General features: G+C 43.7%; 1 protein-coding gene across 8 annotated transcripts in view; it reads right to left on the reverse strand.

The window, feature by feature from the left end:
* The window catches only part of CYYR1 (cysteine and tyrosine rich 1), an 80,254-nt gene extending 70,096 nt beyond the window's left edge, over positions 1 to 10,158 (reverse strand). For 2 of the 8 annotated variants that reach the window (XM_041125003.1, XM_030020837.1), the window contains exons 1-2: positions 10,055 to 10,150; positions 7,716 to 7,821 (exon numbers count right to left, since the gene is read on the reverse strand). In XM_041125003.1, the coding sequence (XP_040980937.1) occupies positions 7,716 to 7,821; positions 10,055 to 10,148 (200 nt within the window). In that variant the 5' untranslated portion in view covers positions 10,149 to 10,150. Of the gene's footprint in view, positions 1 to 7,715; positions 7,822 to 8,118; positions 8,311 to 9,660; positions 9,785 to 10,054 lie in introns of those variants that run through there. The other 6 variants (XM_041125005.1, XM_041125004.1, XM_041125001.1 and 3 more) reach the window with 6 other exon arrangements.
* Positions 10,159 to 16,939: the final 6,781 nt, after the last annotated feature.

Below are 16,939 nucleotides of genomic sequence, written 5' to 3' on the forward strand. Positions count from 1 at the left end.
CACATTATTAAGCAGAGCTTGAACTGGGAGCAAGGGAGCATGAAGCGGCAGTGAACATGGAAGGTACCATGGTGATTAAAAAAAAAAAAAAAGAAAGAACAAACGGGTTTTTGTAACACTTGGATTCAACAAGGTACTTCAGCTTACAACTTGTCCCATTAGAGTCAAGTGCATGAAACCCCCGCTGAAGTAATTAGCTTACTGATTTCAACAGGATAAGGACTCTGTCCATTGCATCTACTCACCACCTTGAAGTTACAAATGCATTTAACTACTTTGCTGAACTGGTGCCTAGCAGACTATCTGAATTCTCTCGAAAGCTTTGGAGGTACAGATGACTGAACAAAGTTACAGATTCTTATCAAATTTGGAGGTGGAACTTTCCCCCACTTGAAAAAGGGAAAGATGTGTGAGGGGGTATAAAGTAACAGACAGAAGGTAAAATTCTTATGAAGAAAGGACAGTCCCCTTGTGATCAACATAATCCCCAGGCTCAGTCTTCACATCAGTCTTACTAAGTGTTAAGAAAACATTTATCTTCTACATGACCGAACCTTATGGGAAAATCCTACAGGCTTCCAAAACAGACCACTGCAAGTGATAAACACAAACTTATCTCTCCTTTTCACTGAAAAATCTTTTCAAAATAAACCGTGCAGTATAAGCAAGCTAATTTCAGTGAATTCCTTATGAATGTTTATTTCCCCCCCTTAGAGTTTTCTGTAAGCCACAGAGAGCATTTCAGTGATTTATACCTTAATGCTTCCATTTTCAGGCCAAATTCTAACAATCTTCCAAATGATGAAAAACAGATGATCCACAGGGATATCAACAATGCAAGTTTTAGCACAAAACCATGCTAGCCTTTTTTCTTATGAACAACTCAACTTGCATGTTTACAAAGACTTCCAATTTTCACAAAAAAAAGTATTCTAGTTCTTATGGCTATCTACTAAAATAAAACCCCCTGAACTTCCAAAAACGATCAATCAAACAAAACAACCCATTCCAGTTAGTCCCAAACATTTCAAAACAGTTACTCACACACCCAAAAAAAAAGAGGTGGGACACTTGAAGCAAGAGCTATCTTTTGAGAGCTGCTGTTTGGCAAGCAAAACAGTTTTTTCCCATTTTTTGCTGCTTGTCACAACACAGGGTCAGAAATGAAAACACCAAAGGCTAAAGAAGAGGCGCCCTGTGTTTTAATTCTGGTGCTGACAAGGGTTTCCTCTGCAGCCGTCATCAAGAGCAGATACTGCCCTGGTTGTAAATCTGATCGCACATTCTCTGCTGAAAGGTATGAACTGGGACAATAGGCATGGAACAAAAAACAACTGGAAGTTCAAACACATTGCAAAGGTCACATTTTGAATACCAGTTCTCTCTCCAGCAGATCTTACAATGAAAACGTGGTCCTAGATCTTCCTCTAAGCTGTGGTTAATCAACCGCCTGCACAGAGAGAGTTGGATGCCTCTCTTACGGAGGTTTTCCCAGGCTGAAGCACAAATAGCATGCTTCCACAGGTATTCCAGATGCGGAAGACCAAGGATTAAGAGGCTGAACTGCTATTCACCTCTTAAACAGAATGAAAGGGAAATAGTTTTAGTCTAATCATCAGTCTTGCCCTTACCGATGACACATTTATAGCTAGCCCCCAGCACTCAGCACAAGCATCCTCAGGCTCTGCTCCACGTGCTCATTCACGAAGACTCTCCCAATCAGAAGCCAAATGAAAAATATAATTATTGAACCAAGTCTTTGGCGCACCTCTGGCATCATATCAGAAGTCACAGAGCCAGAGGCATGAAATGGCAACTGCCAGGTAAACTGCAATCTTACATATCATCCCCAAATGCTTCAATCATGGGAAATTTTGAACATTACACTGATCAAGAGGAACACAATTTTATTTTAAGCAGAGTAACATACAGCTGTCGTGCAGACACAGAACCATCCCCAACCCATATGCTGCTTCACACATTTACTGTGGGATGCCTGAAAGCATCTAATTTTAATTATTTGGAATCTACAGCAAATGCCAAGCTTCCCGAATTTTTTTATTCACTATGAACTCCAGAGGCTACATCTCTATATTCCTAACTCTTAAAATGTGAATTCTGTCCTTTGGTGCACTCCTCCTTCATACCCACCCTCCATCCCATATTCTCATATCAAGGGAATCAGCTTAAGGGACATTCCTCCTTTCACGAACAAAAATGGCATTCTCTGAGGTCAGCTGCTTTTTTCAAAAGTACTACTGGATATAAAGTACTCCACACCAACTGCCACACTTAGATATACTACACATGGCTTTTTCTTCAGTTTTGCAGGCTGAGGCATGCACACGATTTTTAGGCTAAATGTGTTCTTTGCCTCTTTTCCTCCCATTCTCTCTGTCTGCCTGCCTTCCTTCCTGGCCCCATTGTGCAACCTCTAGACTTAAAAAACCCACCCAAAAAACTCACCCCCTCCAAAATACATTAAGTTCACGTAAATAACACCTGATATTTCAGCAGTCACTAAACAGGCTGTTGCATCCTCATTATCTCTGGCAAGATTTTTCCACCTACTCTCTTGCAAATCACTATCCACTACCTGTAATGAGATCACAGTTCTCTTAAGTTTTTATTTACTTTTTCCTCCAGTTACTTCTGAAGTCCTTCAAATCATGTGTTTTATTTTATTTTGTTATGTTTTTCTAAATAAAAGTTGCCTTAGAGTAAGTCATTCTGAAGACATTTACCAAGAAACTTCATACACTTTGCAATGTAACATAGCATCACTGCATTCTTCTTCTGCTTAAGCCAATATTCCAGTTTACACCCCTTAAAGACTTACCCAGGAAAATATGGACTAATCAGCAGGGGCTGAATATTTTATCAATGAGTTTTCTTAAATACTGTGGGCCAAATCGGGGTGTAAGACCCTTCATTTCCACTGAATATCCAACTGGCCCAGCAGTATTCATTTGAAAGAACAGCTGGACTATTTGTCCTCTTTGCTCCATTATTCACCTGGAATCTGGGATTATTTCATATCAACTCACAGCTGCTGGCCATGAAGTGCTGTGAAAGAGCAAAGGCAGCATCCAGAACCACCCTTTACAGCATGCAACTACTAACACCTCTGCCCGGAGAGCTCCCCGCAGCTCAAAACTCACCTGTGGGCAATGATAAACATCAGGCATAATGTGGTGGAAAAGACTAAACTGGGAATTAGTCCACAGAAAATCCAACAGCCACCAGGATAAGCATGAGGGCCAGGCAATTTGGGGCCTCTCAAAAGCAAATACGAAGAGCACTGTCAGGAACACTCACACATAAAAATTTGGGTTCTGCAGAAGAAACCCCTTTCATACTGACTCCCACCTCTGAGGAGCTGGCACTGAAGGCAATAACCAGATGCATCCAACTCCTCTGAGTGACAGAAGGCAAAATGCTGCCAGTTGGTTAGTTAGAGAGATACTGTTGTTGTGGGCAAACGTGGAGCATCTCTCACGGAGAAAGCACGCTGCAGTCCTTGCAGTCCCTAGCCTGGTACCAAGCTGCAGATGCAGCACAGGGAAACTGATAAAAGGTCAGTCACAAATGATTCAATAGCTTAGAAACTAGCTTCTGAGGAGGAGGGCAGTTTGAGTTTCTTGACTTAAAGGGCCGGGATGACGCTGAAGGCTGGGAAGCGTGCCTGCAAGATTTCTTCTGGTGGAGAGTGAAAAGTGGGCTGGAGGAACAGCCTCAGTACTCAAGCATCCCAGCACCTTTTCCTTCATCCCACAGACACAGCTCTGTTATGTTGCTCAAGTCCAAACATAAATCTGTAACTTGTCCAAGAAAAAAACATTTTTAGATGGGCTAACTATTAAGCACTAGATGCCGAGCAAATAAACAGGAAGAAATGCATATGCATCAGAGGAAATAATGACAAGCTGTAGCTATTGAAAACTAGTAGGAAGGGAAATATAGCTGGAACATTAAAGCTGCAGCAACTTGCTCTGAAAGGGTATCATGAACGGGGGGAGGAGGAGGAAGGATGTGTTACTTTACATTAGAGATGCTCATGGGATTACAGATGACTCAATCACAGACCTTGAATGCTTACAGGTTATACCTGTACTCCAACTAAAGATGGAGTTACTGGAACATCTCTTACAGGTCCTGAAATCCTAATACTAGAGTGAGCCAATAACTTTGCATCTGTTCTTCATGTGTGGAAAGAAAAAACAGGCTAATCACAGATGCACACAGCCTGGAGGATGTTTGCTGAAAACTTCATCTGACTACAGAAAAAAAATTCCCCGGTGTCCTAAAAAGATGACAATTTCTTAAAATCAAAAAATTCTAAAACCATACATGAAATATCTCAATGTTGAGCCTCATTTTAATAAGAGAGTTAATTAATCACCTAAAAGCTACAGGCAACTTAGTATCAATGATCATGATCTAGTCACACAGAATTCGTTTTAGAATGAGTATATACATTATTGCTTGGTGTTTATAGTCTGTTTGCACAATTGCTGGCATATATGGGTCTAGAAAGAGAAGAGTGATAGGCGTGAAACAAAACAGAGAATTGTTTACAAAGAACCTACTGCACACCAAAATGTTCTTCTAAAACTGCAAGAGTTACGCTTGTGAAAAAAAAAAAAAAAAGATTCCAGAGAAGATAAAGAAGAGAAATTTCAGAAAGACATGCAGATTTATAAAGAATGAAGAGAGCAGAGAAATTAGTGGTAAACAAATGAAGAAGCACAGGCAACCTCTAAAGAAGCAGAGCAGCCAATACAACACTGAGGTCTACTAATGGTGTTTAAGACAGTAAAAAGGCACTTCCGAAAGCACCCACGCAGATCAAGTCCATTGTTCGGTGCAGACAGAAGGATCAAAAATGATGACACAGGAAAGGAAGGATATTTAAAGAACAGCATTATATGGAATTATCAGGACACATAGTTTGTTGGATTAAAAATGGTTCTTTAAAAGATTTCAATACACAGTTGTTAACAGAAAGACATAAGCAGATAGGTCAGTAGTGGCCATTTCCAAATTGCAGGGATCGTGTCATCTTCTAATGCAATTTCATTGGTTTGTCATTTGGGGGTGAGGCAACATGAAACTTCTGCGAGAAAACCTTGCACATAAAAAAAAAGACCAATATAGTGACAAATAATGAAAAGGGAAGGTTATTCTTATGGAGCATAGTTAAAGTCACAATAACATCTTTTGCAATGTAACTATATGCAAGCTAGTAACCCTAGCAAAGAACAGTTTGCAGACTTAAAGCAGTAGACATACTTTGAAGACTACGACTTAAGGACTTAGAGATGGAACAAATTGCTAAGTTCATTTATGTCTTCTGTGATCATCACATGCTTCAAAATAGGTACTCAAAGAAAGATACAGGAAAAAATAATCCTAGCAAGGCTTCTGTCAAAACCCTGTGCTCAGCCCTGCTAGCCACACTTCGAGAAGGAAGTCAAAATACTAGAGGGAGCTCAAAGGAAGGCCAAAGAATAGACCCCTGAGCAGGGCAAAGCAAAACAAAGCAAATCTTACATGTGAGGCTGACAGAGTTCACCCAGCTCAGTGATAATGTTCAGAGCTGTCATGATGACTATTTAGGGCCACATTTCAAACTCGCAGATAAGTTAAGAGCTGACAGTAGGAATTTCAACCTTCGTTTCCCAGCAAAATTTCCCAGCAATGTTAGTAAATGAACTACAGAACAGTTTACCAGGGCAGATGGTCAACTCATTAATGCCTGAAGTTTTCAAAATGAGATTACACATGTTTAAAGAAGACACACCCAAAACAACTTTTAGGGAAAAAAAATAAATCTATGGCTCAATCACACAAAATGTCAGGTCAGAGAAATATAATGACTCCTGACTGGTCTTCGAGTCTATGAATTGAAGTACTTAACCATAAAAAATTAGAAAACCAAATGTCTCCTTCAAGACATGTTGTCCCAAACAGCACTTGTAAGAGCCCCTCTAGTATTCAAAACTATCCAGATACACAAAAACCCTTCTAATGTGTCAGAGCCACTTGCACTCAGCTCTAATTCAATAGCTGTTTACGTTTGTTAAATAAACACACAAAAGACTAGGTGTCAACCTGGTGCTGAAGGCATGGTTTGAACATTGCAGCAGTCACTCTAAAGAATCCCCTGGTCGACCCTTCCCAAAGCACAGCTCTGAAATTAGGCTAGACAAATGCCAGTGATGATCACATGGAAGTGGGAGATGAAATCCAGAAGCCTCCTTCTTATAATGTGATAACCCATGTTATTGGGTCCATCATTCCTAACCATATATGAGCTGGACTAAGGTATTCAAAACAGCACCTCCTTCCATGCATATAAATGGGAAAGCAATTTTGGAATGAGAAAAGAAAAAAAATATCAAAGTAGACATTCCCTGTGTGAGCAGGAAAAAAAAATCACTTGTCATTCTCCAACAGTAATCAATCTTAAGTACATGCTTTTTCATTTCCAGAGGAATGAAGGATTCTGGTGCTCTATCATCATTTTATTTACTTTAGCCCAGGAAGTGTCTGATCTGCTTTAAAAACTGTGGATCAATTCTGTATTAAAATACCATCACTCTGCCTACTCCTTCAAAGTGCTATAAAATATGCTGAAGGGAACACTGGCATGTTCCCCAGGTACCACGGCTCAAACAAAACCTGCAACAGAGGAGTCTTTTTAGAAAAAGCAACTACAACCTTCCCACTCACTCCTCCCCAAGCACTGAGCAGTCCATGTGACGTACCTCTTTTTCCTTTTCTGGTTTTAGTCAAGAATATAAACCAAAAGTATGTCACAGACTGCATGCTAAAGTTTAAGGAAATTACTGGTGGGGTTGACGAAACAGAAGGTAAGATGCCCTACCTTGAAGAACAACATTTTATGGTTTTTTTAGGTTTGTCCTCGCACATGAATGTAATACTTATGGGTTGTCACTTAAATTAAGCCCAGAGCCTAGAGTCAGGTCCACTAGCACGCAAGCTTCTCTTCTTCCTCACCGATGCAGAGTTAAACAGCTGCACTGGAGCCTATGTTTTTAATCAACAGTTTACTCCTATATTTTTCTCTGGATAGGAAATACTCATAACCACTCCATTTCACCTGCTGTGTTTTTTTTAAGCACTATGAAACACACTATTCATACCACAGTGTTAAAGGGTCAGATTACCCACACCTAGAATCTATTCAATAAATTCCACCAAAAGCCAAAACACCATTTAACAAAACCAAACAAGTCAATAAAGAGAAAAGGGGAGGGAAAAAAAAGAAAAAAAAGTTACTCAAAAAGAATCTCAAATCCAAGTCATTTGAATAGTGGTTCGACTCAGGTATTGTAACAAAGCATTTCAACACAACCCACAAGATTTCTATTCACAGTCTTTTTCACCTGAAGAGCTTGAAACAAAGTTTTCGCCACCTCTAAAGCTTACTTCTACAAATTACATTATTGTACACAAGCTAAGGGCATAACCCTCAATTTTAGCAAGCTTTCTGGTATGCTTCAAAGATACATGCAACATGAGACTTTAGAGGAATACCAATGTTTGTTACCAGCATCCAACCAAACCAAAACCAAAAAACCCCAAACCCTGCCACTGTTTATTGCCAAAACAGTTTCCCACAACCTGAGTTTACATCAAGTCCATGAACACAGCCCACCAGTTTTTTTCTAAAGTGCAAATATACTTACGAAAGGACATTCCCAATGTAGGCATAATATGAACAGCAGTAGGGAGTAGTCCCATCACAGCAGTAAGCTTTGCAGTCATTATCACACTGAGCCAGACAATCTTCTGCTGAATAAAAATAACGTTCATGCGGTCAAACGGCAGCAACAAAAAATGCTGTACAGCACAGCTTTAAAGAAAATGCAATCTAACAGTTTTATACAATCACAGGATTTCACTAGAGGTGCGACCTGACCCTGTAATCCTAATGGCAGCCCATTCCCACTCATTCTGCATTTCAGTAGGAAGTTCAGAGTTAGGTGCTTTGCATATGGGTATTTTATAGCTGGCTGTATCAGTTCCTTCTCATATTTCATCATTTAAAATAAAAAGAGCATTTTGAAACATCAAGACACCACAGATCACCTTTTTCCATTCCAGCAAGGAGTCCAGAGGGAAACCTGAGGCCGGCTGCCTGTCTCGCTGAGCTGCAGGAGAGGAGAAGAAAGCTGTCTGGGAACTGGCTACCTCCCACAGTCCCTGCCCAGCCCCGGGTATAAATTAGAGCTGCCTGGGGCTCCCTCATCGCCTGCCAGCTGGCAGCGGCTCCCCTCGCTCCACTCCAGCACCAGGGCCACATCCAGTGTGGCACGGCAGCACCCGGCATCGGGGCAAGCAGTGCCCTCTCTGTCCCCCTGCCAAAGACTGTCCTGCCCAGCCGGGGCCACAAACGTTTCCAGCAGCAACGGTCTGCCGGACTGAGGAACAATGCAAACTGTAAAGAGCTGTCTTACTGTTGTTTCACAATTAAGAAGCACGGAAGAATACGTATCCTTTTATTGCCATGAGAAGCTATTTTAAAGCTATGGACCTCTTGTGCTGTTGTGATTCAGTGTTTTCAAGGCCCTAAGTCAGGTCCCCCCAAGCAAATAACACTGCGCAGTCTCTGGGTACTGCCACTGCCCTGTAAAAACCTCCTCGGGGATCCCTCGCTTCCCCCATCTCATCCCAGGCCCTCCTTCCCCACTGCCAGGACCTCAGATGCAGCCTGGATGAGTCCAAACGGACTCCCTGCCCTGTGCACCATCACCCTTGGTGACCTCTTTGGTCACACACACTGCCACGGCAGAGACCTGAAAACGAAGATGACAAACTATGCTTTTGCATTCCCGATATGCTGTGGCTCCCGTTCCCCAGGCAGCAGATAACACTAAGGGGTTCCCACTCTCCCAGTCCCATTACTGCCTTTCATCCATTCTGGCCCAACTTTCGGCACGTGGGGATCTGAGCAACCCTACCTCATCTCAGCTGCCGCCACGCTCCCCTTCCTGCCCCACCTCTGGCTGCAAGTTCCCACCTCGCACCGAGGCTACTTTGGATCATCAGCTCATGCTGATGATCCATCCCAAAACCTTCACCTTGCTCATTAGATTTTAGCAGGTCAGCTCTCTGAACCTGCTCATGCTTGGTCTCTGCTTCAAAACAAGTGCCAAGTGAGGGTGAGGGCGGGAGAGGGCTATGCAACACGGCACACGGGTCAGCTCTTGCAGCTGCACCCTAAACCTGTGCAATTACCCCTGTATTAAAGAAACGCACAGGCACAAAAAAGTGCAACAACTGGCCCATCAGTCTGAAGACCCGCGCTCCCAACAAGCGAATGTGGGCAGCCAGAGAGATGGCAATCTCCAGAAGGAGAGAGGAGGCCAGTGACTGGCATGGGCCCTGCTGCGAAGGAGCAGCGACGGGGAGCGACGGCCGTGCCCGCGTGTGGGACTCCCCCATGCCAAGGCTTCTGCACTGTTACCCTTGCAGGACCGACTCCCCATGCCAGCAGCTTCAGGCTTTTGCACCGTTACCCGTTTTTGGCCGGCGCGCTGGCGTCTCCGGCTGTGCCCGTAACGCGCCCGCCAAGCACAGCTACTCGACCAGATGTGAGGGCAGCCGCCGCTGCCGCTGCCGCTCACTCACCCAACCCGGCGGTACCGAGGGGTGCCCTCGCCCTGCCCAGGGCGCGGGGCCGGGGCACCTCACGGCGTCTCCCCCGAAGGGCGCGCGTCTAACCACCCTGCAGCCCGAGAGGGACCGCCGCGCAGCACACCCTGCCCGAGAGGTCTGCTGGGACACCCCGGCGAGCCTCTTCCGACTCCGGCTGCCAATTCAACCACCGACAAACGATGAAAAGCCCCTGCGTCCGCCTTAAACCGCCGGGCCCCGCTACCCGCGGCGGCTGCCGGCGGGGGGGGGGGGGGGCAGCGCGGGGGCCACCGCCGGGCCCCTCGCCGCCCTCCCAGCCCCGCTCGCACACACTGCCTGCGGCTTCGCGCCTCCCCCCTGCCCCACGCACGCGCCCGGCCCCGCTGACCTGCCAGGAGGAGGAGGAGGAGGAGGAAGGAGGGGAGCAGCACCCCCCGGGCGGGGCGCCCCTCGGCCGGGCCGCGCCGCCCCGCTGCCTCCATGCCTGCGGCGGGCGCGGAGCCGCCGACCGCCCCGTCGCGGCGCGGCGCGGAGGCGGGCCGGGGGCGGTGGCGGGCCGCGGTGGGGAGGGCGGCGGTGGCGGGCGGTGCCGTCGGGGCCGGGCCGGGCCCGGCCCGCTGCCCCCCGCCGCGCCGGGGGCCGCCCCCGGGCTGGCCCGGCGGCGCCGTGGGTGGCGGCGGCGGGGCCGCCCCGTCGCGGCATGGGCCCTCACGCTTCCCCGCCTCCCGCCGCCCTTGTCCGGTTCGGCCGGGCCCGCGGGGGGAGCCCCGAGGGGGTGTGAAAGGCTGCGGCCGTCTTCCTCCCGCTGCCCCGGTCGGGCGCTGCACTCGAGGGGTTTTCTGCTGGGATTAAACCCGTGATTGTTTGTACACTGGGATTAAAACCGTGACGTGCGTGCAAGCGCAAGAGCGGAATCAGTGCGTGGGACAGGGCGCGCTCTGGTAAAGGTGGGGTGCCACGGATGGGGCCCAGAGGCCAAAATATTTACCCCCGTGGTCTCACAAAACACAAGGGTTAGCCCTGACTTTGAGTGAAGAGCTGCAGGTCGAGGAATGCCCTTTGAAAAGTTGAAGTATGCACACAAAAATGAGAAACATCCACAGGTGTTTCTGCTCATAAGGGACTTCCTGCCACTGCCAGCTTAGAGAGGAAGGCTGACACAGAAACACAGAACAAAATTCTCTTTAAAGGATTTAGCTATTCTACACCGACAACAACAAAACCCCAAACCACCAAGCCAAATCACTTGAAAGCTGGTTGTTTTATCAGTGCACAGCTGAATGTTTTTTCAAATGTATGCCAGAACCTGGCTGTCAACAAACAACCTCTCGTGTTTTTAACTACCCTGCAGTATGTATCCCTTAGTTTATGCAGTAGCCTGAATTAAGTGTATAAAAGGAAATTTCAGTTATATGTTAGCTGCTGAGAGTAAAACTCGGACCAGGTGGGTTAACGATTTCAAGGGAATTGCATCTGCTCCTTCTCTCTTCATGTGGTTGCAGGCCACAGCTTGTCCCTGAACAAAAGCTTGAAAAAATAATAAGGTTTTGCCAATAGGTAGCATTGGTAGTAATGGAAAAGAATTTATCAGATAAAGGAGATAACTCCCAGAAACTCTGACATCTCCAGGTTTGTGTTTTAATTCATCATCTTTGATCACCATGCCAGTCTGTCTTAGAAAAGCCTTTTGTTGGTATTTATTTTCTGTTCTTCCATTTTTGTTGTTGATTCCTTCCCTTGCAGTGCCCTCCCCTTCATAGCTCCCTCGACAAGTCACATTTCAGTATTTCCCAAAAATGTTGGGTAAAATTGCTTAGTAGTTGTAAGCCAGCGTAGCATGCTTGGCATCAGTACTGATTTGCACTTAACAACTTTATGGACCTTCTGTAGCTGTTACTTTTTCCTGTCAGCAGGCGACAAGTCCTTTGAACCTCTCTTAACACTCCCCAGCCCTAATTATTACTTCCCAAGTACTGTCCTTTGGACAAACGATTGAAAGGTCTGTCTGTCAAAGGGAAATATATCTGCAAATTAATGTTGAAAATAATCAGTGAGAAACTTTCAATCCAAGGTTTTACCTGCTTCCTCCTGTGGATTTTTCTTTTTCTTGGAAGGGGGGTGGGGTGGGGAAAATCACAAAACATCCTCTGGCCTTGTGCTATCAGCCTTTAACCCATCCCCATGAGCAAGCCAGCCTAAGAGAGCCTGGGGAAGTGTGGTGCTGCTCCTGTTATGGGTTGTCATGGGCTGGTTGAGGGGCTGCCTGGGTGAGAAGGGCACCCAGAAGAGCAAGCGTAGCCCTGGGGCTGCTCGTCATTCCAGCTCTACTGTCTCCTCTGAAAATGAAGGAATCTGCTGGAAGAAGGCGTGCTTAACTTGTCTCCTAGTCTTTTTACTGCTCCCAGTATCATGGAGGACATTTGTAGAAGGCTGAGAAGAGGGAGAACAAAGTCAGGGTGGTATCATCTGGTTGTGCTGGGGTGAGGTGAGGGCCTTCTGGGACCAAAACCTGTTTCGTGTTCTCATAAAGAGATTTTAAAGGAAGACTAATTCATAGCAAAGAAAAACAAAAGATTAGAGCTAAGGTCCTAGCCACAACAATACTCCATATAAAACTCCATATCAGCACCACATGATGACAAAATCATGTCTTACCAGAAATGTTTTTTGAAAGATGGTTTTGAGAAGCATGCAGGATTGATAACATTATGTTAAGTGCACAAGCCCTGAAGTGCTAATCTTCAGGCACAGTTCAAGGAGAAAATCCCGCTCCTAGTGCACTAGCGTTTTGAAACTCACTATAATCAGTCATCTCTGTCTCCAGAAGCTTAATTAGCAGTTTAGAAACAGTAATTATCACACATAGAGCACTAGAGGAAACTTAATAGAGGAAAAGGCACGTGCTTAGGACAAGCATTTAAACTGCTTTACCTCTAGACTACCTCTAGAGAAATCACTTCAAAACAATTAACAGGATATCTTATATACACACTAAAGATGTCTCTTGTTGAACTCAAGCTGCTAACTGGCTCAACATGAGGAATGATAAATCTTCTACATGTTTTCAAGTACGTGACAAGCCGACCAACTTCTGAGCTTCTCCAAAAGAGCCTGGGCACACTTTGCAGCAGCAGGGGAACTGTTGAGTCAGGCAAATGCCTGGTTCTGGAGAGAGGGGTGGCTGGGAAGATGTCTGTTTAGCTCTGCCCCATCTTATCGTGTAATGGCGTGAAGGGGTAGTGTCATCTTCTTTCTGAGCGTTAGCCACCCGAGCACTGCCTTCTCCTCCTGGCTTTGCAAGATTCAGGTTCATGGTTCTCAGTCAGGAGCGGTGCCTGTATCTGCTCTGGTACCTGGGAGAAGTATAACTGTCACCCTTGTTTTCCTGTAGGTTCCTTGTGTCAATGTCCAGCGGTAGGGAGTACAACAGATACACTGTACTTCAGATGGCAAATATAATTTCATTGTACATTTCATTCAGAATCTTCTCTTTTCCTACACCATGAAAGAACAACCAGGATTAGCTGACAGAGGGCATACTCCAACCTCTGAGGTTAATGAAAGGCTTTGCAATGACTCCACTCTTAGCTGGACTGGGCTTTTAATTTCTTATTCACTTCTGTCTCCTTTTACTTATCTTGCCACTAGTCAAAAAGACTTAATCTTTTCTTCTCCTTTAAACGGAAATCTTTTTGCACTTCTAATCAGTTTCATTGCCACTTTGGGATGCCTTTTCTGCTAAACCTTTTTCTGAGGATGACCTGAATGCTAAATGCAATATTTAAAATGGATTTTCAATATCAAACTCTGTTCTCCTTTGAGACAGTGCCATGTCTTTTCCTGACCACTCCATTAGCACGCATTAGGTCTATTGTAGTATTGGCATATAGTTACATGTACACTATTAATGACTATAACACAAAAACATACATGCTTGCTTTCTTTTTCAAAAATGTTGTCTATGATTACATTGCTACTTATCTCCACACAAGCCACTTTATTATCTCCTTCAGGGTTTCTGATTTCTGCCTGTATCTTTGACACTGGAGAATTTATCGCAGAGCTCCTAGAAGGCTACAAGACAGTCTTGTTCTTCTCTGCACAGGCTGCCAGTCTCTGTCACATGAGGAATGTACTCAACACTCCTGCCTGTTGCTGTGTAAAGCTCACAAAAAGCAATGCAGGAATGCCATTATTCCTAGGCAGCAAACAACATATCTTATGGCCCCTTCAGTTACATCTGCCGTGTTAAGGTAGATGTAATCTCTGCAGTGTAGTGGTTATATTCTACAGAATAGAATAATTCTGCAGGTAGCAATACATTATTTTTGTAAACTTGCATAAAAGCTAGTGAAATCTTTACCTACATTTTGCCTACAGAAAAGCTCAAGGCAGCAAAGAAGATACATAGATGTTTTTTAATTATTTGCAAGTCAGAAACTTCCCTGTTCATACCATCTTCATGCATATGCCTACAGGAAGGGAAATAGTGGAACACCTTTTACATTATTTCTATTAAGAGGAAGGAGTGTCTCAAAAACGCTGTATCCTTTCTGGTAGAGCACCAGACAGTGATTTATAAACCTATGCTGACAGTAAGCATCTGCTGAAAGGCTGAATTTCATTCAGACTTGATAAACACTATTTAAAAATACAGGCACTTGTATGTTTACATTTCTTTAATAAACTAATCAGTAGTGCTTCATGAAGCTTAGCGAACAGTAACAACATCTAGGGAAAATTCAGTAACCACAGAAGTCTTGGGTTTAGGTGCTAGCATGGGTGTTTTTTCTCTTCCAAACCCCCTCCCTCCCAAACAATCTTTTTTTTTTTTGTAATTCAGTATGAGAATTCAGAATCTGAGTAATTAAACAGTCTTTCTTAAATACCTATATTGCTTTTGAGGATGTATGATTTGACTGGATCAAAATCAGAAATATAATAACTTAATCAAAACTAGATTTTTATTTCCTTTTGAAACTAAGCATTAGCCATTAAACATTCATGACAACCATGAAATCTCATTAAACACTCATGAAATCCATGGCTGAAGTGAGTGAGTTAAATATCAAAGTAAAAGGTAGTAGGAGAGCTAGCTTATCATCTGACTAATAATTGTTTGGGGTTTTTTTCTTTTAAATTTCAGGGGGTTATTTTGAAAATTTTGTCCTGCACATTGTTTTAGGGGACAATGGTAAGTTTTTGTGAAAAGCATCCTTTTTTAGAATGACAGCGAGGAAGGTATGTAAAGGGATGAGCAACAAGCTAGAGATTACCATGTTAAAATGTGGTATCGATGTCCTGGTCACTTATTTTTCACATTCCTTCTACAGAGTATTTTAAATGATCAGCCAAACCTTCAATTATGTTGGAAAGCATTGAAATAGCATGGAGAGCTCTGTACCAAATTATCTCAGTGCCACAAAAAGTGATATAACTCAGAAAGCAATAAATCCTCATAGTTTGTCAGGGGCTATTACCAGCAGCCAAGATTTAGCATTATTCTAATACTTAGTTTTGTGCCTTAGGAAAAATCTAGCAGCCCAGGATTCAGGGAACCATGAATATGACTTAAAGCTCTCTCTCACATGTTGATTCAGAGATGCCACACCTAAGATGGTGTGGCCTGGAATTTTTAAATTCTATAAAATACTTTCAGAAAATATTTGGAAAATACTAAATATTATCTTTTTAATAAAGTTGATTGCTTAGAAGTATATATTATTGTGCTGTAAACTTCATAGGAAGTGTTGACCTCTGTCACGTTCAATGCAAACAAAGCAAGACCTCTGAAGACATGGCAGAGGCTAACGTTAAAGAACTATTTGCAAGAAGCAGATGAATACCCCCACTTAAGAAACAATGAACTCGGTGAACTTCAAGTTTCTGCTCCAAACAGAATGCTTTTTTTAGTTTTAAACAGAATCATTCAGAGCATAGTCATGATGCCTCCACCATTCAGTGCTGAGTAGGATTTTAAAAGCTTATGTTGGGGATAGGTAGATGAAGGTTTCATGGGATCAGCAGTAGCTGGTGAAGGATGCATCAGAGTCCAGAGAACAGCTCTGTCTGGTATGGTACATTTTCTCTTACCAAGTCTGCTCTATCTTGTGCTTTCCCAACACTTCATGTATGATCTCAGTTTGTCTTTGTTATTTAGCACCTATGATAAGAGCAGGTTTGGGGATTTCCCCCCCTTGTATAATGAACCTCTTGAAATTATTTTTCCTGAGAAATATACAGTGCAAACAGCCAGATGTCACCTTTTCCTGCAGCATCCAGCACATAGGGTGAGTAGCCTCAACTTCCCATATCAGTGTCCATTGTAATTGCTGATGCTTGGCTGGTATTTGTGACCTTCAGAGAACTTTGTGAAAAATATTGCTAAATTTACTTTTCTTCTTTGCTAAACAGATCTATATAGGAAAACATTTTATAGAAACAAACACCAGACTATAGATTAATCATTTCAGTCTGCTGGTAAACTGGATTACAAATTAATACACTTATTTACTTGAATAAAGATGAACTAGCAAGTAGCAGAATCCAGCTAAGACTGGTGGCAGATGAAGAGGAGCACACTGGGTAGGAATTGTAGCTTCTTGTATTTTAGGAGGGAGGAAATAGTTATTCTATATTTAGGAAGGAGGAAATAGTTATTCTGCTGTTCCTTTAGTCCCTGGCCTACAGTTATAAGGGTTGAAACTAGTCGTCTTCTGTAGTGCTATGTTCTTACATATTTGCTTGTGCAAAGATAGCTATTTACTATTTTTAAAAGGCCATCTTTTGTATAACATCCTTTTAATCCTCATGGTTGCAACAAAAGCTATGTGGCTCCCAGTGCTTGTCAACATTGCATGACTTGACAGGAGGAACCACTGCACTGGGAAAAGCTTAGCTTTTCCTCTTGAAGCCTAAGGGAGTACAGACATAGCCCATCTGAAAGGACAGCAGTCTGACGTGCTGCTCGTGGAAATGGTGGTGGAATGTTGCTATCACAGCAGATATCCTATGCTAATGGGTCCTGGTCATTCCCTTCAGTATCCTATTTCCATGGATTGAAACAGGAGAGTGGTATTTGATAACATTATTTTATTAAACTCTCACACAAGAAAGAACCCAGTCCCTGTTAGCTGGACTCAGTGCCTTGCCTTTCAAAATTCTTCTGGCCTGTATGTCTGCACCTCAAATTCACATATAAATTGATATGAAGGACAGCAGAGGTAGATGAGGAGTTGGTGAGATGGGGAAGAGAAAGAAACCAAACTACCAT

This window comes from Aquila chrysaetos, chromosome 7 (genome assembly GCF_900496995.4).
Source record: "Aquila chrysaetos chrysaetos chromosome 7, bAquChr1.4, whole genome shotgun sequence".
In the NCBI taxonomy this organism is placed as follows: domain Eukaryota; kingdom Metazoa; phylum Chordata; class Aves; order Accipitriformes; family Accipitridae; genus Aquila; species Aquila chrysaetos.